Source organism: Phodopus roborovskii, unplaced genomic scaffold (genome assembly GCF_943737965.1).
Source record: "Phodopus roborovskii unplaced genomic scaffold, PHOROB, whole genome shotgun sequence".
Lineage (NCBI taxonomy): Eukaryota > Metazoa > Chordata > Mammalia > Rodentia > Cricetidae > Phodopus > Phodopus roborovskii.
The window spans coordinates 11,610,173-11,634,667 of record NW_026126636.1 but is presented as its reverse complement, the minus strand read 5'-3'; the positions used below and the strand labels follow the sequence as shown (position 1 = coordinate 11,634,667).

The 24,495-nt window shown below is 52.1% G+C and overlaps 2 protein-coding genes across 4 annotated transcripts; both read right to left on the bottom strand.

Annotated features, from left to right (window-relative positions):
• Positions 1-4,207: 4,207 nt before the first annotated feature.
• On the bottom strand, positions 4,208-5,524 carry Inafm1 (InaF motif containing 1). Its single transcript, XM_051207045.1, has one exon. The coding sequence runs from the start codon at positions 5,486-5,488 to the stop codon at positions 5,096-5,098; it is 393 nt and encodes a 130-aa protein (XP_051063002.1). The 5' UTR covers positions 5,489-5,524; the 3' UTR covers positions 4,208-5,095.
• A 572-nt stretch (positions 5,525-6,096) lies between these two features.
• Ccdc9 (coiled-coil domain containing 9) lies at positions 6,097-20,886 on the bottom strand. Of its 3 annotated transcripts, XM_051207198.1 has the most exons (15): positions 20,785-20,886; positions 18,472-18,525; positions 18,233-18,337; positions 16,746-16,844; positions 16,389-16,637; positions 14,850-14,933; positions 14,584-14,757; positions 12,835-13,016; positions 11,173-11,219; positions 8,645-8,780; positions 8,370-8,463; positions 7,908-8,271; positions 7,384-7,476; positions 6,560-6,609; positions 6,097-6,129 (listed from the first exon to the last, which is right to left on the bottom strand). In XM_051207198.1, exons 2-15 carry the CDS (start codon positions 18,472-18,474, stop codon positions 6,112-6,114), a joined length of 1,698 nt encoding a protein of 565 aa, XP_051063155.1. In that variant the 5' UTR covers positions 18,475-18,525; positions 20,785-20,886; the 3' UTR covers positions 6,097-6,111. The 3 variants fall into 3 exon arrangements, with proteins under 3 accessions (XP_051063155.1, XP_051063153.1, XP_051063154.1); XM_051207196.1 differs by lacking the exon at positions 6,097-6,129 and having other exon boundaries at positions 6,506-6,609; XM_051207197.1 differs by lacking the exon at positions 6,097-6,129 and having other exon boundaries at positions 6,506-6,609; positions 7,908-8,268.
• Between the last annotated feature and the right edge of the window lie 3,609 nt (positions 20,887-24,495).

Sequence of the window (24,495 nt, the reverse complement as noted above, 5' to 3'; positions counted from 1 at the left end):
AATGCCCAGCAATTAAGATGGCATTTCCCCTTCTATAAAGTATTAACACCTCTTGTGAACAACTTTAACAATGCAGAAGTTGAGAGACCGGGATTTTGTTCTGTCTTGGTTTGAGTTTTGAGACTCAGAAGTGTATGCCAGATGGTGGTGACGCATGCCTTTGATCCCAGCATCCAGATCCAGAGGCAGAGGCAGGCAGATCTCTGAGAGTTTCAGGCCAGCCTGGTCTACAGAGTGAGTTCCAGGACAGCCAGAACTACACGGAGAAACCCTGTCTCAAAAAAAAAACAAATACAAAACAAAATTCAGCAGTGCAGCCAAGGATGCCCTTGAACTTCTGGATTCTGCCTCTCTTTCGAGAGCTGGGATTTCAGGTGTGTGCCATGTCTAGTTGTTACCTGACAAAATGTCCGATAGAAGCAAGAAGGAAGGGTTAATTGGGGAACAGTCCATCATGGCGGCACAACCTTAAGGCCGCTGATCACATTGTGTTTGCGTTCAGGTAGCTGGGAGATGAGTAATGGTGGTCAGCTTGATTTCTCCTTTGTAACCAGGACCCTAACTCCACAGTGTGAAGGTCTTCCCATCTCAGGTAACCTAGACGACCCCCCACGTGCATGCCCTAGATGACCCAAGAGCTCATCAAGTTGAGGACTAAGATGAGCACACCAGGGCTGGGTGCAAGGTGAGCACTGAGTTATGCAGCCCTGTGTTGCTGGTGTTTGCTTTCGCTGTGGAAACAGGGTCTCCTCTTTAGGCCAATCTGTCCTGTCCCCTTGGTTTGACCCTCATGGGTTATGGGATAAGGCAAAGACACTCATTTCTCCACCTAGAAGTAGCTTCCATCCTTTATAGCATGAAGTGTTGTTGGAGTTTCTTTCCAGCCTGGTTCCAGAGCCAATTAGCCCCAAATGAACACACAGACGTTTTATTAATTATTATTAAACTGTTAGCTGATGGCTAGGGCTTCTTATTGGCTAGTTCTGTCTTCATTATTAACCCGTTTCTATCAATCTATGTATTTCCACGTGACCTTATCTACCAGAGAACGCCTGGCGCGTCCTATCTTTCTGGTAGCTCCGTGGCTTCTCTCTCTGCCCCTCTCACCAGAATTCTCTATCCCCTAGCCCTGCCTATCTTCCTACCTCTACTCGCCAATCAGTGTTTTATTCGTTAACCAGTAAGCGAAATGTATATACAGAAGGACATCCCCCATCAATGGGGAGAACATGTCTCCTTGCTGAGTGAAAGGCTATAGAACCAAAGTGGGGAATCCCATGGTGGCTGTTTTTTCTTATGTGGCGTGGAGTGGCATCCTGACCGGGTAAGTGGGGCCCACAGGAGTGAACATGCCTGTAGGAGCAGGGAACACACCACCCTGCAGTTCCCAAGACTAGCATACATGGGCAAGGCTGTCCCCAAGCCACTATGGCCGTCGTGTGACCACTTCTGTACGTGTGTAATAAGATGTATGATGGGACCAAGATAGCTGCTCAGTGGGATGGACATGCAGCCAGAGTCCTCCATATTAACCTCTGACCTGGCAGGCAGGCTAGCCTCTGATACCTCAGGGTAAATCTGATGGAAGAGACAGGATGAGAGGGAGGCGCTGGGTTGCCATTTTCTGCGGATGTAGAGCCGGAAGTGAATACGTTAGATGGGTGTTTAGCGGCTGTTGGAACTTGGAACCGGAAAAGAACCCAGAATGGGGAAGAGGACAGAGGGAGTGGCAGGAGCTGGATCTGGGATTCGACACACAAGAATGGACTGCAGGGAGACAATGACAGGCAGGGAACACTCTGCACCCAAACTGCTCAAATTGGCAAGGAAAGAGCCTGTCACAGCCCGGCTTGTGAGACTGAGAGACGTGGGGGCGTATGGACTCAGTCTGGCTGCTGTGGAGGCAGAAAAAAAAAAAAAAAAACCTGAGCAATGGCACTACCCATCCCTCCTCGAGACAAAGGCTGCACAGGCTCAGACGATCTGAGGAAAGCAGTCCCTGATAGGCTGGCTTCTGTGGGACATTAGGGACGCATGCGCCCCAGGGTCTCGGGACAGAGGAATGATTGGCACTCATGAGGGAACTCCGTATGAGAAGAACATCCGATGCCCGGTGCTCCGTTCACGGACAGACAGAACTCTGCTCATGGGAGACTTAGAAAGACGATCCTGCCAGGTCCGAAGGACACTCCATTCCCCCAAATTCTGGTGATTGGGCAAAAGCCAGCGTTCCTCAGGAACTTGTGAAGCAGGTTGCCCTCTACCAAACGAAGCCATTTTCCTCATCACTGGCAGAAGGGACAAATGGCTATCTGTGGTATGTGTTGGCATACCAAAGCGCATGCTGGCCTCCAGGCTCCCTGCGTATCACAGTTGCACACTTCAGAGTCCACGCTGGTTAGCCTCATCTCATCTCCTCCCTTACCCTAAACTCCCTCAGCTCATGAGCCTCCCCCCCACTCCCCCTCCACACACAGCTGTTCTCCTTATACTCCTGTTTTGGTTATGTTCCCTCTCGTCTGAATTTTGCCTTACTCTCTTATCCCCAGTCCCCATCTTTTCTCTGCTGTGGCCTGCTTCCTGCTTCCTCATGGTCAGGTTCCGGTCACCCGGCCATATTCAGTCTACTGCTGTCTCTCTCTGCTCTGGACTCTTCCAGATGCCTCTGGCTGCTTACTCTCTCTCTCTCTCTCCCCTCCCTCTCCCTCTCTCCCTTTACCATACCATGGAGCAGTCACGTCATTTAAACAGATCCACAACTGCCAACATGCAACATGGTTCAGCGAGTAAAGGTGTCTGTGGCAAAACTCTGAGGGCCTGAGTTTGATGCCTGGGTACCACAGTGGAAGGAGAAAGAACTCCTAAAAGCCATCCTCCAACCTCCACATGTTGTGTACACATGTGACTACTAATAAATAGCAAGAGGTTGATGCCACAGGGGTCTTGGAATGGCACAGGTCTCAAGGGCCTTTCCGAGGCCCGTGGTGTGATCTTCAAGGCTTGAGAAGCTCTGGAAAGTCTGAATGACTTTGGCTAGCATGTGAATTGGGACCAAAGAGTAGTAACTTATGATTGGTCTGCTCAGCTGCCTGTGGGTCATTCAGGTAGCTTTCATGGCTGTCAGTCACTTGCCAGAGGGAGGTTTCAATGCTGTGGTTGCTTTGCTTGAGTCATCCATAACCCCCTGTAATTAACACCCCCAAAAAATTTCACTTGGCAGTCCTGTCTGGACTGAGTAGACTTTGACTCTTGTCTTCCCAGGAAAAGTTAATTCATCCCTCTGCTACACAGCAAGTTCAAGACCAACTTGGCTATATGAGACCAAAAAGAAAAAAAAGAAAAAAAAAAGATAATTAGGGTTTTCCTCCCCCCAAAACCATTAAATAAATGTTGGACTAGTAATTAAGATGAATCCTGGTTTGACAGTGTGCCAAATTACAGGTCCACAATCCCTTAGATGAGGTCTTCAGGGACAGATGCATTTCAGAACTCGAGGCTGATCCAATTTTAGAAAGACCATTCTGCACCTATTATGCAAAGCCCCAGGGGTCTGAGGCAGGCATTGTCCACATCCCCCATCAGGCATGGTAATATCTTTTTGCAGCAAAATGTGTGAACACACTGGAAGGGATAAATAAACATATATAAATAGCTTGGTATGAGTTAGTCACCATGTGAGAGTGAGGTAAAAAAAAAATATTTGAAGTTATCAGTGAGAATTCAAAATCCACGAGCTGGCCATAGCGGCACACATCTGTAATGCAGGCACTTAGAAGACAGAGGAAGGGAAGGGCTACTAAGACCACAGACAGCTAGAGCTTGGGTAGTGAGACCTTGCCCCAAATCCGGCGGTTGGGAGGGCCTAGTTCCCTATGTTCACTATGGAGCCACGTAAGTAACTCAGAAGACACGGCGGCACAGTGGCAATATACAAAGATGCTCTAGAGGCAGAGAAAGGGGACAGCGGGGAGAAAGGCAGGCTCAGGACCATGGAGCTGGAAGAAACAGAAAGCAGGAAGCAGAAAGGAAAGCCTGCAGGGATAGAAAAGAGGGCTTCTCCCAATTCACTACTTGCTACTTGCTGGTGGGTGGCACTTTGAGTTAACAGGCCACCCGGGGGGAAATGCAAGCTGTGATTCTGAAAGGGCTGGGGGACTAGACTAGATGGAGGAGACAGACAGCAAGCACACACTTTTCTCAGGTTTGGATCACTAGTTTAATTCTCCGAGCAACAGTGTGCTATCTTCGTTTTACAAGACCAGAGAGGTTAAGTACATCGCTGTGCGTCATCCCGTGGGGAATGCTGGTGGAACAGAAGGGAACCAGCAGGGTAGATGACATACTCCCACCCGACACGAGGCTCCGTTCCTAGGATGCTTGCTGTCCGGCTCAGGGGTGAGGAAGACCACACAGGAGAACCCCATCCCCAGTCACGGGTAAGGGGAAAATGGACTCGATCGTCTGACTTCTTTATCAGAAGCTACCCCGGCTTCTCAGCCGTGGCACCAACAGCAGCGCAGATCAGAGGCTGTACCCACCTTTTTTTTTCTTTTTATATATTCATTATATACTCCACACTTTCCAAAGCAGCAAATGTGTCACCACCCAAACCCTGGGAAAAAAAGCTACAGCATCCCTGGCCAGGGCATGAGCCTCTATCCCTGCTACTGGAAACTATACCAACAACAGTCTCCAGCACACACGATTGTCTCCAAAGCTACACAAGGGCTCGCGACATTCGGAAAACCGGTAAGGCCTTCACAGTCTCTGACCTTCAATGGCCCTGGAACTGGCAAGCCGCTTTCCCCCATTCCAACCCAAAATTTACATAAGAGCAGTGGAAGAGAAAAGCCTCTAAGGCCGCGAGGCCACAGGGTTAGAGGGGACGAGCTGCGGACGACCACAGACCAGGGAAGCGCAGCTGAGGCTGGAGTTTTTTGCGGATGAACGGATGAACGCTGAGTCCCAGGGAGGAGCGGGATGTGATGAAGTCGGACAGGATCAGGACCGAGGCCAGGGGTAGAGGAGGCACAGCACTGGCGAGGCCCAGTGGTGCACAAGGGGCTGGTGCAGGCCACGATGGGGGCGGGCCAGGCTATCCAGGCGCTCGGCTCGCCGTCTCCGTCTCCGGTGTCGCTCCCGGTGCTGGGCGGTGGCTGTGGCGACGGCTCCGTGGCAGTCCCGGCTGTGGTCTCGGCCCGCCGGAGGCTCCGAGCGAGCAGGAGGCGGCAGGAGGTGGGGCGGGTGGCGCTGCACGGGCACAAGGAGCCGCAGGCGCACTGGGCAGGGGGTCGGCGGGCCCCGCGGGCGGCCGCGTGGGTACCCAGATAAGCCCGTAGTACACGGCGAGCAGCACGGCGGCCAAGGACACGCACAGGAAGTAGGCGCAGACTGGGGCCAGCCGCAGCCATCGGCCGCGGGGGCCCTCGCTCAGTCCCGCGCCGCCGGGGCTCTCGCCACCGCCGCCCACACAGCTCGAGCCCCGCATCGCGCTGCCCACACCACCCGCGCCGGCCCCGCCCCCGCCCCCTCACGCAAGCCACGCCCCTTCCAGGGCCACACCCCCTCTATAAGACCTCTCCCTGCCCTAAATCACCGCCCCCCTGTACCAAACCCAGCCACACCCTCACATCCTGGACACGCCCCCACTGACTCCAGCCAACCACCATGAGAAATGTCTTAGCCACGCCCCTCCGCTGCCACACCCGCCTGCTCCCCCTAACTGGGACTCCTGTTCCCCGGCCTGGGTCTCTCCCAGCTCGTCGGAACCGTCCCTTCTCCCACCGACTGCAGCTCTGCACACAAGCCACCCTCTGCCCGCCGAAGGCCGGGTCCCCCGTCTGCTGGAGCAGGCGGCATCCCGAGCCTCGGAGCTAGCCCCGCCCACCGAGCCTCAGCCCCGCCCCTCCCCGCTTCGCATCACCGGCCGCTGCGCCAGTTTGCAGGACCCAGCTCCGCCTCTCGCCCCGGCTGACCCCTTTCCCAGTAACTCCGCACCAGCGTAACTTCTCCCGCTCCCCAGAGGCGCGGGGTCCAAAGCGGGCTGCAGGGAGGAGAGCAGCCAGCCCGGGGGCCGGGCAAACCGCGCCGCCGCCCCTCCCAGCAGCGTCTTCAGGATTGCGGGAGAGCCTGCGGGATGGGAGGGGACAGGTGTCAGGATGGCGAAGAACACCCTCGTCCCGCCTCTTCCGCCACAGCAAAGCCCGCCAAGCACAGCAGCCCAGCCTGTCCCGCCAGCAGCACAGTTCAAAGGTTGGCGGGAGCACGCATTTAATTCAAGTCCTCCAGAGAGCCAGAACTCGGAGTCTCCACAGCTGAGCATCGCAGAGCCCCATTCGGACTACCCAGGCTGGTCGTCCGCGAATTTAGGAGACTCCCCTGGCCTGTGCCTAACCCCGCCGCTCCCCCGTGTTTAACCCTGTCCTGGCCGGAGTGTAGCAGAAGCAGAGGAGCGAGGCGGCTGGAGGTTAGTGCGGAGCGCCAAGGGCCAGGTCGGCTGGCGCTGTCAGCGGGCAGCCCCCGGCGGCGGAGCGGCCGCCACCACCTTGCAGAAACGCACCCTCTGGAAGTCCGTGATCTCCGCTGTCTCCTGGCCCTCATGGCCCACCTCTGAGGAGATAAAAAGTGGTAAATGGAAGACCAGCCTGGCAGACCCATCCTGTCTAGCCCACCTGTGGCTGGCCTCCACTTTACTCTCAGGAAGCCCAGGAAACAGCCCCCTCCAATCTAACCCCGCCGGCTCCTGGGAAGTACGGGTGTGATGGGATAACCGCCATCCTCTCGGACCCCAAACTGTTGTGTCTGGCCTGGCCCCTCAGCCTCCACCCTACCACTCTTTGACCATCGTTCCTGGGCTCTGCTCCACAGCCTATCCCACTGGAGGGGGAGGGAAAGGAAACACAGGCAAGAAACGTGGCTCACCACGTTAGGGCGACCAAGATCACCCTCTTGCTTCTACTCTGGGGCTCCAAAATTCCACCCAGGTCTTCCTCTAAACGCTAACCCCGCCCTCAGATAAGACTAACATCGGCTCCATTCATTTTAGAGGGTCCCTAACCAGAATTAGCCTCAAACTCAAGATTCTACGGATTCTGCCTCATCCCCCTGGGGACATTCAGATTTTGAAACCCACCTTTAGCGCCTTCCCAAAACCTAGCCTCACTCCTTTACCTCAATGAGCTTCCCCTGAGCCCAGCTTCCTGTCCCAGCGCTAGTCACAACTCCTGACTCCAGCTCCACCCAGACATGGCATGGCGCCCCACTCACCTCAAGCCCTGTCCCCTATCATCCCCCACAAGCAGCCCCATTTTCTGTTCCCAAGCCCTTCCCTCCCCCCAGGAATGCAAGCAGGGCCCCCACCTCCACCAGCCTCAAGCGCCCCACCTGGAGATGCCTCAGGCCCCTCTTCTTCAGACTTCGGGGCTGCTGCCAAGGTTGGCCCACTCTCCAAGGAGGCGAGGACTGGCTGGTCACCTCCTGGAGAAGGGGAGGCTCAGTCAAGCCCCTCCTTTTCCAAACGTCTCCCCACTTAAGGGGGCTCGGGGACAGTAGGGGTGTGTGAATGGACAAGGGGGTCTCAAGGACACAGTGGGGTGTCATTTAAGGACGTGAACTTTTTATTGGAGAGAGGCTCTGAACCAGCAAGAGCAGGCTCTAGGAAATGGGCTGAGGGCATGGAGTAGCCACCAAGTGCCCTTCCCCGCCATAGGGGTGGGGGAGGTGTGGGTACAGCCACACCCTGTGAGCTCACAGGACCATGTGCACAAGCGCGTGCGCGTGCACACGTGCGCGCGCACACACACACACACACAGCCAGTTTCATACATTCCCAAAAGGCCAGGCCTCACCCTCAGAGTGGGCACCGGGCGAGTGGGCAGTGTTGGGAGAATTCAGTTCCATCTCCTCACCCCAGTCAGACACAGGCTGGTGGTCCCCAGTGGGCGAGAAGGGGCTGGGAGGTTCAACAGGGTCTGGGGACAGCGACTCCTGGGGCCTGGCAGGTGCAGGGTCGGCCTGCTCACAGGTGGGCTTCCCAGCAGGCTCAGGGTCTCCAGGCTGATCAGGAACAGCTGGGGCTTCCTGCTCCTTAGGACCCTCTTCCTCCTCCTCAGACTCCTCTTCCTCCTCCTCCACCTCCTCCTCAGTGACATCTTCACTCACATCCTCCCATTCTTCATCCTCATCATCATCTTCCCTCTCCTCTTCCCCCTCATCTTCCTCACCATCCTCCTCAGGAGGTCGGTGGGCTGGGGCTGGGGTCTCCACAGGCTGCTGGGAACACAGGCCGATCAGGGAAAGGCTTGCGACCTGAACCCCCCCACACACACACACAAACCAATACCCACACCCTTATACCTGCTCTGCCTTACCTGCGTGGGTGCCTCCTCCAGGGACTTGGATTGAGAGGACTCAGGGGCTGAGGACACAGCTTCCTCTTTCGTCTCCCAGCGATTATCGTGGTCACTGGAGTGGACAGAGCACAGGGGTAAGGCCTGGGTGAGGGATGGACTTCTCAGAACATCTGTCTTGCTGCACTGAAGGCAAAGGCAGATGCAACAGAGCCAAGCACAATAAAAACAGGACACCCCGAGGGAGCGGGGACACCCCGAGGGAGCGGGGACACCCCGAGGGATGAGCATCCCACCTATAGGCACGAGGGGCCAGCTTGGCCTGGGGTCTGCTGTCCTTTCTCCTCCTGTGGCTCTTTATTTCTGCTTTGTGCTGAGAAAGGAACTCTCCAAAAGTGGGGGGCTTAGGGGGTCTCGCCCAAGCTTGGTCATCTACAACAGAAACGCAGATCCAAGTGATGGGAGATGTCAATCTGTACATGTTTCTCTTACTGGTTAATGAATAAAGCACTGCTGGCAAACAGGAAGGCAAGATAAGTGGGACTAGGAGAGGTGGAGGATTCTGGGAGATGTAGTAGAGTCTCCATGTGATCTCAGGAAGAGAGGACGTGAGTCTGACATTCTCCATAAGACCATGTAGAAATACTAGTGAAATATTAGTGATTATGGGTTAATATTTAAGACACAGCTAACCAATAAGTTACACTAGTAACCGGCCAATAGTTTCATAATTAATACAGTGTTTCAGTGTCTCTGTGTGTTATTTTGGGACCAGGCTGGTGGGAAAGTGCTCATAACAAAATGGCAGCCTTTAATCCCAGCACTCAGGAGGCAGAGGCAAGAAAATCACTGATTTCAAAGCAAACCTGGTATACAGAATGAATTCCAGAACAGGCAAAAGTTACACACACACAAAAAAACCCTGTCTCAAAATAAAAAATAGAAGTTAAAAAAAAAAATAGAGTAATAATAAAGCCACGTAAAGATGGAAAGCACAGAGAGACTGGATACTGCATGTGTTATCTTTAAATTGCACAACTGCTAATATACATTTGATTATCAATGCTGCTAAATTAATCCAACTTATATATTTTAAAAATGCTTTGACTTAAAAATTTAAGTCTAAAGACAGGTTACTGGGGAAAAGAATTTCTATTTTTGTTTCCACAGAAAATAAAAACTCTGGATTCCTTCCAAACTAACATGGTTTGATCAAGCAAGACCACCTAAAAAACTGTCAAAACAGCCGGGACAAGGCAGCCTTGCAGACTACAACTAGGACTTCTGCATCTTCTTAGGATCCCCAAGGTATTACAGCATCCCCAACCAGCAGGAAGCAGTTTGGAAATAATGACACCCAAATTCACAAATATTGTCTATAAAGTTTGTTTTTATCTAAATGGGGCTGGTTATAAATAGCTATGATCACAACCAATCTCTTTTTAAAGGTAAAAAGGGGATTATGGTATTAAAATGAATGCTTTGTTTTGGAATGGATTTTCATTTATTAATACAAATTTAAGGTCAATTTTGTGATATGTATATTTCTCCTCTTGTTTAAGTATTGTATTTATATAGCTCATTTTAAAATGTAATGTATAATTAAGTACAAATTATAGGTAGTCACTTGTAATAGTCAAAACTTAAAGTTAGGTTTGTTAGGTTTTTATAGATATATAGAGATATGTTTCAAATGGATAGGCATTCTTCAACCCTTTCAAAGACCTACAGAATATGACATTTAAAATGGTTTAGGGTTTTTCTTAACAGTGAGGCACAGAAAGGAACATGGACATTGAAGAAACTTGTTATAGAGCTTGCTTTCAATATGGCAAGACTAGCCATTTGGGCAAGAAACTGCTCTTGTCTGGAGTGTTTGACTTTATGCTGTATAAACTGGACATGTAGGACCCACAGGAAAGTGACTGCTGATACAAGACAGACATTGCTGTAGGGTTCCTGTTTCATGAAAGAGCCTGCCAGACAGTCTACAGGACACAGAGAAAAGTGACTGACAAACTGCCAATACAAGAAGACAGTTTAAAGTTTCCTGCTTTGCTGAGGAGTCTGTCAGACACACTATGGCCTATGGGCTGAAGATGGAAGATTACAGAACTTCAGGTGACTGACCAGGCACTGAGTTGTCTCTGTCATATCCTTCTGTGGTCTATGATGGAGTTGAAGACAGATAGTCACGGTTACAGTTTTCCTTAGTTAGGATTAAAGATAAGTTACATATAAGACTTTAGACTCACAAAGATAGGAAAGGTGATAGAATACTTTCTTTAATTCCTGATGTTAATGGACTAAATATTATTAACTATAGTTCTTATTTGATAACTGTTTTGTTTATATATTTAACTATGTTAAAGTTAAAACCCTTTTTATTTTAGACAGAAAAGAGGAGATGATGGGAGATGTCTTTCTGTACATATGCTTCTCTTATTGGTTAATGAGTAAAGCACTAGGAGAGACTAGGGACTAGGAGAGGTGGAGGGTTCTGGGAGATGTAGTGGAGTCACGATGTGACCTCAGGAAGAGGACTCGAGTCTGGTGCTCTCAATAAGGCAAGACCATGTAGAAACACATATTTAAGACAGAGTGAGCCAATAAGAAACACTAGTAACTGGCCAACAGTTTCATAATTAATGTCTCTGTGTGCTATTTTGTGACTGATGCAGCTCTGGGACCAGGGTGGCTGAAAAGTGCTCTTAACACCCAGGACTTAGGGGATGGAGACACAGCACGTGCCACACTCAAACTCCGCTACTTAACCCTTTCCAAGATACTACTCATACTTAACCCTTTCCAAGATACTACTCACCATAGCGATGGGATGGTTCGTGCGTAGGAGCTGGCCCGTCCTTGAACCTAGGAAGAGAGCAAAGCAAGCAACAGCTGAGGGGACTGAGGAGAAGCAGAGGAAGCTGGGGGATGGAGACAGGGACAGATCAAACCAAAGCAGCACCAAAGGGGCCGCTGGTTAGAATGGGGTCAGACAGAATAAGGGATGAGAAGCAAACCTAGCTTTCTAGTGACAAAACCAGACAGATATGGATGTGGCCTCTGAAATACAAACGTGAGGGCTGGAGAGGGGTGGTTCACTTCCCTACCAACCTCAGCACCTTGTGCATCTACCAGCCCAGGATAGGCAAGTCCATTGGGGTTGCTGCCCTCAGCCTGCAACATGTTCAAATCAGAGCAAGGACATAACTGTGGGCCAGGCAGGCCACCACATACCCGGTACCCTAGCATTTCAGAGGCAGAGGCAGAAGAATCAGATTCAGGCTGTCCATGACTCCATAGCAAATTCAAGGTCAGCCTCGGTTACATGTCTCAAAGAAAGAAAAAGTAGCTGGCGGTGGTGGCACACATATTTAATTCCAGCACTCAGGAGGCAGAGGCAGGTGGATCTCTGTGAGTTCAAAGCCAGCCTGGTCTACTTCCAGGACAGCCAGGGCAATACAAAGAAACTGCCTCGAAAAACCAAAAAAGAAACAAAAGGTAAACAAGAATAAACATGGAAATTCTGTCACTACTAACAACTCTACAGGCAAGCAGAAGGTTCTGAGTGAATCCAAGCCAGCCACTCTGGATCGGCAGCTGAGTGTTTTCCCTATCCCTTACCCTTTGCTGGCTGTGCAGGAAGATACAGAGCCTGAGTGGCCAAGAGTTCTGTGCTAGCCTAAGTCAACATAGCCCAGGAGGCCTGTGAGCAAGGGACAAAGAAAGCTTTTCATATACAAGCTGGGCATTCAGAGAGGCTAAGGCTGGAGGCTGCTCAATTCCATGCCCATTGGAGCTGCATACCCAGGCCCACACAATAGAACCAACTCCCACAAGTTGTCTTCTGTGTCCTCGCTCAATAAAAAGATATGTGTAAGGAGCTGTAGAGATGGCTCGGAGGACCAGGGTTCAATTCCCAGCACCCACATGGCAGCTCACAACTGTCTGTAACTGCAGGATCCAACAGGAAGACTGAAAGGTGAAAGCCAACCTAGGTAACATGGCGTCTCAAAGAGTAAAAAGGTGAAATGGCAGGAGAGATGGCTCTGTCAGCTCTGGATGCTCTTCCAGAGGACCCGGGTTCATTTCCCACAACCCTCTGTAACTACAGTTTCAGGCAATCTGATACCATCTTCTGGCATCCATGGGCACCAGACAGGCACATTTTATACAAACATACATGCAAACAAAACACTCAGTACACATAAATTTGTTAAAAAATATAAAGGTGGGGAAGTAGAGATGGCTCAGTGGTAGAGTACCTGTCTAGAATCCCCCAGTGAGGGGCTGGGGGCCTAGCTCAGCTTTGCATACTTGTCAGCATGCCAAAGGCCATAGGTTCAATCCCCAGTACCAAAGGGAGAAAAAGAAAGACAGGCTTCCATACACCACCAAGGCACAGCCTGCTGTAACCAACATCACCAATACCCACAATACTGAGAGTGGCTTGAGCCAGGGCCCAGCAGGGAGGCGGACTCACAAGCCATCGGTCTTCTCGGCATCCCATTCCCGCCGCCACTGCCCAGTGGGCTTGCGGTGTCGCTGCAGGCGCTCTTGGTCGATCTTCTCCCTCTCCTGCTTCCAGCGCAGGTACTCTGACCGCTCTCGGCCCGTCATGGACATTGTCATGTCTCCCCCAATGCCTAGGCCGGCCCTGCGGCCCTGCAGGCAGCACAGGCAGTCAGACCCCAGCTCCCCTCCACACACACCCCACACACACCATCCCTCCATCCCCACGCCCCCAACTCCCCCACCCCCACCCCCCACCAACCCCCCCAGACACAAACAGGACCACTGCTTAGGGCACACAGGACTGAGTTAACAAGCAGCAAGCAAGTGGGTGGCTGAAGCTGCCTCCTCAGACAGGCTCTATCTCCTATCTATTTATTTTTGGTTTCAGACAGGGACTCATAGCCCAGAGCGGCTGCCTCAAACTCACTATAGAGCTAAGGAGCTAAGGATGGCCTTAAACCCCTTGTGCTGGCTAGTTTTATGTCAATCTGACACAAACTAGAGTTATTTGGGAAGAGGGACATTCAGGTAAGAAAATGTCCACACCAGACTGGCCTGCCTCTACCTCCCAAGTGCTGGGTCTTAACTTTCTTTCTCAGATGTAAGCATTCCATTTTTATTCCCCGTGTGTGTGTGTGTGTGTGTGTGTGTGTGTGTGTGTGATGTCTGCACGTGTGTGCATGCACATGTGGTGGCCAGAGGGGTGTCTTGTTCTGTCACCGCCCCCTAGCTTATTCCCTTGAAGCAGAGTCTCTAACCGCAGGGAATCCAATGATCTTCCTGCTCCATCCCTAGGAATGCCTGGAGTCTGCTCAGCCTTTTTTTCACAGGAGTGCTAGGGATTCAAACCCAGGACCTAATGCTTATGCAAAAGCAGTCTTACCCACTCACCCATCTACGTCTTCCCTTTTTTGAGACAGGGTTTATCTATGTAACCATGACTGTCCTGGAACTCACTTTATAGACCACTGAACTCAGAGATCTGCCTGGCTCTGCCCCCTAAGTGCTGGGATTAAAAGTGTGCACCACCACCATCCAGCATCACTCAGGCACTCTTAATCACTGAAGCATCTCTCCAGCCCGCTCTTCATCTTTCTTAAGAAGACATCCCTGACCCTTCCTCACTTTTTGGGGGTGATGACATTTTATAATACCCAGCCTTTAATTAGACTTTTACCCATTCATTTTATCCACTGGAATACAGTACAGCTTTGTCTTAGAACTATCTTCCCTGGCCTACAATCCCAGCACTTGGGAGGCTGAAGCAGGAGGGTCAAGAGTTCAGGACTGCCTGGGCAACTTAATAAAAACAAAAGGGCTGGGGATGTAGCTCACTGGCAGACAGTTTACACAGCATGTGTAAGGCCCTGCACCATATCACGGCATGGAAAAAAAGCCCAACATGAACCCTTAACAAAGAAAACACTGGCAGCAGGGCGCAGTGGTGCACAGCTTTAAGCCGAGCACTCAGCGTAGAAGCAGGCGTATCTCTGTGCTCGGCTTAAAGATGGAACTCCACCAGGGCCAGACAGTGAGACCCCATCTCAAAAGAAAACAGAAAACACTGGCCACGCACGGTAACCAAACTACATAGCAAGATCCAAACCAGCCTGAGTCCCTATCTCAATAGCCCCAAAATCAAGCAGCACTAACCCCCACATAGGAAGCAGCTCCCAGCCGGCGCAAAGCACAACTCTTGGGAAGCTGCAGCACCCACCTGTCTCTCGTGTTCCAAGCCAGAGCGCACCCGCTCAAAGTCAGAACCTCCCCAGTTGCGGCCATGCCGGCGGCTGCCCTCCCTGCGATCCCTCTCAGGCTCCTCCAGGGGTCCGCCCCGACGCCGGGGATCATCCAGGAAGTTGCGTACGGGGTTGGGCTCCAGTACCCCTTCCTGCAGCAGAAGAGCTGGCAGGTGGGCAGGCTGGGAGGCACGGGAATGCCTTTCCTCTCAGCCCGCCCACCCACAGGCTGCCCGGTGCTGACCCGCTGGTTGCGCTCGTACTCAGCGATCTTCTCCATCTCCTCATTCATCTTCTCAATGTTCTGCCTGCGCCGCTCCTCCCACTCCTGAGGAGACAAGAGGGCACAGGACTGTCAGAAAGAACCACAGTTAGCTGTGCAGAAAAGACAGGGCAGCCCAAATTCTCCAAGGACAGGCAGGTGACAAATAGTGCCTGGCCCGGAACTTGTTTGCATGCAGGGGACCCTGACATACCTCACGCACTGCAGAAATGGTGCACGAAGATAGTAACTAGGCAAGCAACTAGTGGCCACCACAATCTTTACCCTCCCATCTGCAACACTAACAGAGTTTATAAATAACAGCCTAGTGAGGGCAGGGCAGTGGTGGCCCTTAATCCCAGCGCCCCCCAGAGGCAGAGGCAGGCGGTTTCTCTCTAAGTTCCAGGACAGCCGGGACTGTTACACAGAGAAACCCTGTCTCAAAAAAAGTATGAACAGCCAACTGGACAGGACTCTCATTTCCCAGCAGCCACTGCTTCATGGGATGGCCAAGTGCTTCCCCCAAAAATGTAAGGAAGTGTGTTTTCTCTGTCAGTGTCCCAGCGTCCACCTGTGGACAACAATCCTAGGGTGAGCAGGCCTGACCTCCTGATCACATTATTTAACTCAGCACACGGGAGAAACAAACCTGCATTCTACTGCATCCATCACATCTGGGGCCCAGGTGTGTGCGTGCGTGCGTACGTGCGTGTGTGTGTGCGTGCGTGCATGTGTGTGCGCGCGTGGAGGCCAGAAGGACCACTTCCAGTGCTGGCCTCATCTTCCCCCCTTTGGAGACAGGGTCTCAGGATCTAGCTCCAGTGGAGCCCACTAGCACAGAGAGCGATCTGCTGGTCTCCTCTGCCAGAACTAAGGTGGCAGCAGGACACCAAGCCCATCACCCTTTCTTTTAAATGAGTTTTCCTTTTAGATTTATTTATTTAGTATTATGTACAGTGTTCTGCCCGCATGTCTGCCTACACACCAGAAGAGGGAGCCAGATCTCATTATGGATGGCTGTGAGCCACCATGTGGTTGCTGGGAACTGAACTCAGGACACACACACACACACACACACACACACACACACACACACACACACGGAGTGCGCACAAAGCACAAGTCTGAATGCTAGAAAACAGAGACGGATGCAGAGCACTGGTCAGGAGGGCCAGCTGGAGGTGAGGGCAAGGAACACAGAGGATCGGGGAGGAGCCATCCAAGCAAGAATGCAGAGAAAGCAAAGGGAAAGAAATGAACTAGCCGGACACAGCAATGCAAGCCTGTTTTTCCAGCCACCAAGCAGGTAGAGCTGGAGGATGCCAAGTCCAAGGCCAGCCTGAGCAACCTATTGAGATGAGATCCTGTCTCAGAGGAAAAGCTAAGGGTTAGGGATGCAGTTCAAGGCTAAAGAACTTATCTAATATTCGCAAGGCCCAAGACCAGAAAAATGAATGAATGAATGAATATCAGGGAACAGAAAACACTTGGCTCAAGCTTCTTGGCCTACTTGGTGCCTACCTTGGACTTGCGGTCAGAAGTTGAGTTGTCTCCTGCCCCTAGGAGATGAGGGGATCCCCGACCCCGGCCTCTGCGGCCCCGACCCCCAGTTCCTCCTCGAAGCTGCTCCCCAGCACCATCCTCCCAGCCTCGGGATGTCCGGCCTACAACTGCCCTGCCTCCCTGCTGGGGGTGTGTCCGGCCCCCTCTGCTGGTCCCTGGGGGCCGGGGGGTCCCAGGAGTCCTCCGAGAGGGGCCCAGGCTCTTCTCCTGAAAAGGCAAAGGAAGAGAAGCCAGTCAAAGGAAAGGTCTGGGTCCCAGGCCTGAGCCCTCTCCATCCGCCCCACCCTGAGAATTCAGACATGCTGGGCTCTCCACCTCCACTGCCACATTCTCCTTCTCCGTAGAACGGCTCTTCCGAGGGCCTGTCACCGCCACGCCCTCCAATTCAGCCTTTTTCCGGTCCTCCTCGATCTCCTAGGAGCAAATATCCAGGGGATGGGGTGTTAGGGTTCCTGTGCATCAGCTGGGCTCCCATAGTCCTCTACGCTCTCCCTAAGCTTCCCACTCAGGCTTCTCTCCAGAGCTTTAGACACTGGTCACAGCATCTTCCGTCAAAGCCCACACGCTGCTCTGCTGCAGAGTCCCCACTGTAAGCCCATCTGTGAGAGCCGAACGCTTCCCCCCCAAGTGCAGGCCTTCTCCTGCACCCACTCTGGCCTTCTTGCTATTCCCCAGGCCTCAGGCCTGCCCTGAGCTCCAACCCCAGGGTTCTGGTACCAGCTACTCCTCTGCTAGAGTGAGCTCTTCCACCCTGTAACTCCTCAGGTTCCAAGTGTCTCACCGCCTACCTGCTCTCCCTGTTCTCACGCCCTGCTTGGTAAACACGGGGACACCTGTTCACTGACGCACACCCCTACCCCAGCCCACAGTCTGCCTCACTGCAATCAAACCCAATCTTTTTTTTAAATGAATGAATGCATGAAGAATGAGTCAATGAGGCCACCCTCCTCCTAGGTCCCTTCAAAAAGGACAGCCCCACAACCTCCTCTTGGACCCTGCTCTAGACCCTTCCTCCCCCTCCCCCTCTAGCCCCAACCGTCCTTGGTCATTAAGACTCTTTCAACAGCCTAGTCCTGAGCCAGACCTGCCTTCTCCAACTAGGGTGTTCCTGGCCCAGCTTTCTTCTTAATATCTGGACTCCCTTCCACCCACACCACACAGAAAAAAAAAAAAAAAATGAGTGTCCCTGCTAAGAGCTGTTGTGGCTAGGTCTCACTCCTACTCAAAGCCCTCCATGGCCTCCCTAGGGCTATAAAAGTGCTCTCCAAACTACAAGGCTGGCCCCTGATGACCTCCCTTGATCAGCTCTCCACCAACTGACTTTCCAAGCCTTCTCAGCATCCAAACATTTACACATCTTGTGTGAAACATAATCCACCTCCTTCCCAAATAGCTAATATCTAGGCACCCTTTAGTTCTCAGAATCCCCTCTACCAGAAAGCTCGCCCTAATATCCTCAGGCTAGTGAGAGAACTCTAGACTCCCACAGATCTGTTAATTCCCACCCCAACCTTGTCTAGTCTAGGTCATCACAAAGAGCAACTATGTCCCAAACTGAAGCGTGAGCCCTAAGGGAAGTCTAGGGAATACATCCCTAGCACCACACAACATGGAGCTAGGACTCTGGAGACTCAGCGAGCAGATGTGAATAAATGAATAAATGAATGACGGGATGAGGGAAGGGAGGCCTTGGGCTTTCGTCCTGTGAATGAAGGGGAAGCATGAGAAAGCTTGAAGGGAGAGGTGGGAAAAACTCACTGCGGGGAGAGGGGGTGGGGTCTCCCAGGGCAGGGCTAGGGCACCTGGTAGCGCCGTATGAGGGCCTCATTCTTCCTACGCAGAGCCTCGATCCGCTTGTCCAACTCAGCATCCTTCTCCTCTTTTGATTTCAAATCTAGTGTGGTAGCCTGTGGTGGGGAGGTGGGGGGCTGGTAGCCTGGGGTGGGGAGGTGAGGGCGGGGGAGGGAGAATGACCCTCCCACCAAGGGCGTTTTACCCAGGATCCCACCTTCCCAACCCACTTCTCCACTTTGCAGCTCACCATGTCATCCGCTGTGATCTCCCTCACAGAAAGTAAACGTAGCACTGGGGGTCCCTGGGGACAGAGAGAACAATCAGTTAAGACCAACAGCATCCTGAAATGCTGGCTCCTCTCCTCTACTGAAGGCTCACAGAAAAATACACTTCTGCTTCATCAAGGGAATCCTCAAGTACCAGCCTCACCTCTTTACTAAAGAAATACAAACCCTGCCCTTCAGTTTTAGATCCACCCATGCAATTAGTCAGACCCACCTTGGGAAAATTCCAGCCCCACCCCTGTACCTAATACTAATTCCTCCAAACAAAGATGTCAGCCCAGATTCCACAACCTATAATTTTAGCCAGGACCGGGTTCTCAGAAGGCCAGCTACAACCAGTAAAAGTAACTTTTAGAGGGCCAGAGGGATGGCTCAAGGGATAAAGGTGCTTGCTGCAAAGCCTGGGAACCTGATGGAGGTCAATTCTCAGGATCCACAAAGTGGAAGAGGAGAACTGACTGTTGCCATTTAAAAAGCAGCCACCGGACAGAGCTCACGCTACAGAGCTCACGTGGAGGGGTTTTTTTAGGGGAAAGGGGGAAGGGGAGGGGAGAGACCGGCCTCTGGAGACAGGAGCAGCAGAAGAGAAAAGGTCGGGGGGGGGGGGGACACAGAGAGACAGGCAGAGAAGCAGAGGGCAGAGGGGGGAGAGAGGGATGGGAGGTGGGCAGGGCCCTTTTAAAAGAGAATGCAGTGAATGTGCACAGGTGGTGCTCTTAGTGGCTGCAGCTGAGGGCACATCTTGTCAGAACCTCAACGACAGATGGTACAGATGCCTGAATACCAACACTGACTCCCACCAGTTGTCCTCCGACCTCCGCGTGCTCACACACACATGCACAAAATAAATTAAAACAAAATAATTAAAAAACAGTTCCAGCTCTCCGAGAAGGTTAACCCATGGCTCCAAGACTGAGTCAGCCCAGCCCTGAAAAGGGACTCATCAATCTCCTACCAAGCCGGAAAAGATCGGGCAAGAAGGCCCAGGATCCACTTCGGGGGGCTTCCTGGACCGGACTTGACTGCCATAGTGATATCCAGCCCAGAAGACAGAACATCTACGGAGGCTTATAAGAGAAAACTGCCAGCCACGGCCGCGCCCCTGGCCCCACCCGTGACCGGGATGAAACTTCAGGCCCCGCCTTTCCCACCAGACTTTCCCACATAAAAAAAGAATACAACCTGGCTCCGCCTCCAATTTAATCCTATAGGACCCGCCCCCGCCATGCCCGGAACCATTCTGGCAACGCCTCTGAGTCACGCCTCCTCCTCCAGCTTTGGATGCGTTATGTAGCAGGAAAAACTTCCTGGATCCACTCCCACCATTATCCCCGCAGCATCCTAACCCCACCCGCAAAATCCCTGACATTTTGGCCCCGCTTCTATCCAATGTCAGCTTCTGGGCAATGATCAGGCAGGACCCACTTCTAAAGCCAAGAAACTTTCCAGGCTTGCCCAGGTGCCTCCGCCCCAGACCCCAGCCCCTACATTAGCCACGCCCTAACACAGCCATCAAGTTACCAAACCACGCCCCCTACGGAGAGCAAACACCCTGGACCCGCCCCCAGCATCAAGGACCAACACAGCACAAAGCCCCAGTCGGGTCACCGCCCCTTCCCCAACCAACGCCCAAACCCTGCCCCTTCCCCACACCTCTCCAAACTTTGGCTCCGCCCATCGCAGCTCCGCCTCCAGCTCTCCCAGACACGCCCCCCGACGCTCTCCGCACAGACCGTAGACCCCCGACCCTTAGGGCCCCTCGAAATGAATACCCACCCAGGCTCTGCCCCCAGCCGCTCCACCCATCTCCCTTTGTCCCGCCCCACTCCGGCTTGGCCCCGCCCCGTTTTCCCGCCCACCGCCCAAACCCCACCCACCTGCGCCCCTCCCGCAATGCCCCCAAGCCCCGCCCCCAGCTTCTCCTGCCAACGCCCAGACTCCGCCCTCCATTCCCGCCCCACGACACTCGGTGCCGCCCCCTGCGTCCCCTCCCAACGCCCGGGCCCCGCCCACTAGTCCCCCAGCCAAGGCAGGCCCCGCCCCTCCCCGGCAGCGCCCGCCTGGCCCCGCCCACACGCTCTGGGCCCCGCCCCGCCCCGCCCCCGGCGACCGTGGGGGCGTCCTGGCCCCGCCCCCCGCGGGCTGAGCTCCTGGCCCCGCCCCCGCCGGCGGCTCGCCGCCTCCCCCGTCCGCGCGCGCTCCCGCTGCCCTCACGTGGGCGAACAGGCCCCGCCCTCTCCGCCGCGGGCGCGCTCCCGGCCCCCTCCCCCGGTCACCTGTCCCGGAGACCCCGCGGCGCCTGCGACTCCGACTCCGTCCGCCTCCGCGCCCGCAGCTCCCGGGGCCCCACACGTCACTTCTGGTCCGCTCCACGTGAAAGGAGGAAATAAAGCGGGCCACTTCCGGTCCTGAGAGCCCATTTCCGGTTGCCTTAAAGGGGCCGCGCACCAGCCCCCCCACCCCACCCCACCCTCACCCCATCCCCATCCCCGGGCTCTGCAGTTTGTGTTTCTTCTTCCGCGTCCTCCTTTCTTGCTCGGACTTTTCAGCCGCTAGGTCTCCGTTTTGATCAATAAAGGCCGACATCATACAGTGTGACCCCTGGAAACAACCCTGGTTTTAGAAATTGTAACCGATTCATAGATACATTTGAAATTTTTAGGAGACAGCTGTAAACCAAAGCTGGGCGTGGGGCGCATGCCTCTAATTTGAGCACTTGGGAGGTTGAGGCAGGAGGGTGGCCTCGGACAGCTGGAGATAATGTCTATTTCAATATTCGCATACACAGCTCCAGGCCAGTCAGGACTGTAGATCCTGGCTCCAAGAAGAGAAAAATAAAAATAAAAAGGCATTTGCCGCCAATCCTGATGTGATGACCTCGGTTTGACTCCTGGACTCTGGACTAGCAGGTGTACAATCTGTTAACAGCTTGCTGACGCTTGAATTTTATTGTTGCTTTTTTTTTTTTTTTAAGATCTCAGTTGAGATTGGCCCTAACCACCTGATTCTCCTGCCTCAGCCTCTTCAGTACTGAGATAAGATTACAGACCTTCAGTCGCTATGATCATCAAATTGGCCGTCTTAAACTGACTGCTGTGAGGTAGGTAGGTATTCCATCTGACAGATGGCCACAATTTGTCTGGCCTGGTCTTAATGGACGTTAGGATTATTTCTGTTTCAGTTAGCAGGAACTACCAACAGTACTTAACTGAATTTCTACAGGGACAGCTGTGAGTGTGTGTGTATGTTGGGGGTGTGAATGTGTGTGTGTGGTGTGTGTATATGTGAGTGTGTGTGTGGTATGTGTTTGTAGGGTGTCTGTATGGTGTGTGTGTGTGAGTGTGAGTGTGTGAGTATGTGTGTGGTGTGTGAGTGTGTATGTGGTGTGTGTCTGTGTGGTGTGTGTGTATGTGTGAGAGTGTGTGTGAGTGTGTGTGGTATGTGAGTGTGTATGTGGTGTGTCTGTGTGGTGTGTGTGTATGTGTGAGAGTGTGTGTGAGTGTGTGTGGTGTGTGAGTGTGTATGTGGTGTGTGTCTGTGTGGTGTGTGTGTATGTGTGAGAGTGTGTGTGAGTGTGTGTGGTATGTGAGTGTGTATGTGGTGTGTCTGTGTGGTGTGTGTGTATGTGTGAGAGTGTGTGTGTATGTGTGTGTATGTGGGGGTGAGTGTGTGTGTGTGTGTGTGTGTGTGTGCTGTAGAAGAAGCAGACTTGTGCCCAGATTTGGTCACTTGGCTACATACTCAGCCCAATTCTCTTATTGTTTGCTTTAAACTGAAAAAACAGAAAATGCCGGCCCAGGCAGCGGTGGAGTATCGATTCAATCCCAGCACTCAGAGAGGCTTACACAGGTGGACCTCTGTACTTTCAAGGCCACCCTTGGTTGGTCTACTGGTCTACCTAGTGTGTTCCAGGACAGCCAAAGCTACATAAAGATACCCTGTTTTAAAAAAAAAAAAAAAAGTGTAAATACACACACACAATTTTACGTGTATGGGGTTGTTTGCCTGCATGGATCCCTATGTACCACTAGAGTGCCTGCAGCCCTCAGAGACCAAAGGGCAAATGGTCCCCAAGAACTGGAATTCCACGCTGTTGTGAGTCACTATGTAGGCGCTGGGAGCTGAACCCGGATTCTCTGCAAAAGTATTAAGCACTCTTAACCACTAAGCCAATATTAAGATTTATTTATTTGTTGTGTACACAGTATTCTGTCTACATGTATGATGCTGGCCAGAAGAGGGCACCAGATCTCATTACAGATGGTTGTGAGTCACCATGTGGATGCTGGGAATTAAACTCAGGACTTCTGGACAAGCAGCCAGTGCTCTTAACCTCTGAGCCATCTCTCCAGCCCCAATATGCAACTCCTTTGGTTTGTTTGCTTAGTTTTTTGTGACAGGCTCTCCCTGTGTTTCTAAGCTGTCCTCAGATTCCAGGCGATTCTCCAGCCTCTGTGTCCTGAATGCTGGGATTTACAAACGTGAACTATTCAGCAGCTCATCCCGGTTTTTCTCATTGTTTGAATTTTGGGGAGGGAAGGGATCATGCGTGCCATAACACTTATGTGGAGATCAGAGGACAACCTGCAGAAATTGGTTCTACCCTACCACATCAGGTTGACACTAAACACAGGTATAGAGGCTTGGCAGTAGACTCCTTTAGCTACCAAGTCATTTCACCTGCCTGTTTGGGTTTTTTTGGGGGGAGGGGTATAAAACGTTTTAATTATTTTTGAGAGCTGTTCTCACAATGTAGCACTGGCTGGTCTGGAACTTTCTGTCTTAAGCCATAGAGATCTACTTGCCTCTCTCTGCCTTCTGATTGCTGGGATTATTGGTAGGGGCCCCCATGCCGAGCCTAAGGATTTGTTTAGTTTTGTTTTAGTTGACACATAATTGTACACAGTTATGGCATATAGTAATATTTTTATTCTAATAAACAATGTGCAATGATCAGATCAGGGTACCTGACATATCCTTTCTTTGAAACAGGGTTTTGCTGTGTAGCCCTGGCTGTCCTGGAACTTACTCTGTAGACCAGGCTGGCCTCAAACTCAGAGAGATCCACCTGCCTCTGCCTCCCGAGCGCTGGGATTGAAGGTGTGGGCCATCACCACCACCTCCTCTAGGCTCACTTGCTTTGTGTCAGGAATATTGGCATTTTTCTCTATTAACTACCTGAAATGCACAATGTTTTTATTAGACACACATGTTTTGCAGTAAATAATCTGTAAGCCTGCTTCAAAGAACACATAGGCAGGGCATAGTGGCAAACCACTATAATCCCAACACATAGGAGGCAGAAGCAAGCAGAGCTCTGTGAGTTCCAGGCCATACATCGTGGGATACATTGTGATACCCTAGCTCAATAAATAAATAAATAAGCAAAGCAAACTACAAATTCTCAATGGGTGAACATCATTATTATTACTTCCAAGCACACAAATTTCTGGATCATTTATCTGACATTAAGATGACACAAGGCTGATCCAGGCAGATTACATGAAGTCAGAAATTTACACCAATTTAAAAAGGGAAAGGAAAAAGTTACATATAAAAAGTCACCATTCCTGAGGCAGAAGCAGAGGCAAGCAGATCTCTGTGAGTTCAAGGCTAGCCTGGTGTGTAAAGACAGTTCCAGGACAGCCAGGGCTGTTACACAGAGAAATTTTATCTCAAAAAAGAAAAATAACTCTCTGGGGAACAAATGGGAGGTGAGGGGAAGGTGGGAAGAGTGGAGGGAGAGAAAACTGGAATTGTAATGTAAAAAATAAATTGATAAAAAAATATTTTAAATAAACAAGTCACAAAGTAGTACTGGGACCCCAGACACCGGGGAGGCTGAGGCAGGAAACTTAAAACTTCAAGGCCAGCCTGGCCTACATTCTGCTATAAAATGAAAAGTAGAGAGCTGAGGCCAGGTGGTGGTGGCACAGGCCTTTAAGCCCAGCGCAGAGGCAGGCGGATCTCTGTTTGTTTGAGGCCAG

Coding starts and splice junctions, on each gene's coding strand:
- Inafm1 (XM_051207045.1), bottom strand. CDS start 5,488: ATGCGGGGCTCGAGCTGTGTGGGCGGCGGTGGCGAGAGCCCCGGCGGC.
- Ccdc9 (XM_051207196.1), bottom strand. Junction 14,758..14,849: donor AGTACGAGCGCAACCAGCGG/GTCAGCACCGGG, acceptor CTTCTGCTGCAG/GAAGGGGTACTGGAGCCCAA. Junction 7,477..7,907: donor CCAGCCTGTGTCTGACTGGG/GTGAGGAGATGG, acceptor CCCCTTCTCCAG/GAGGTGACCAGCCAGTCCTC.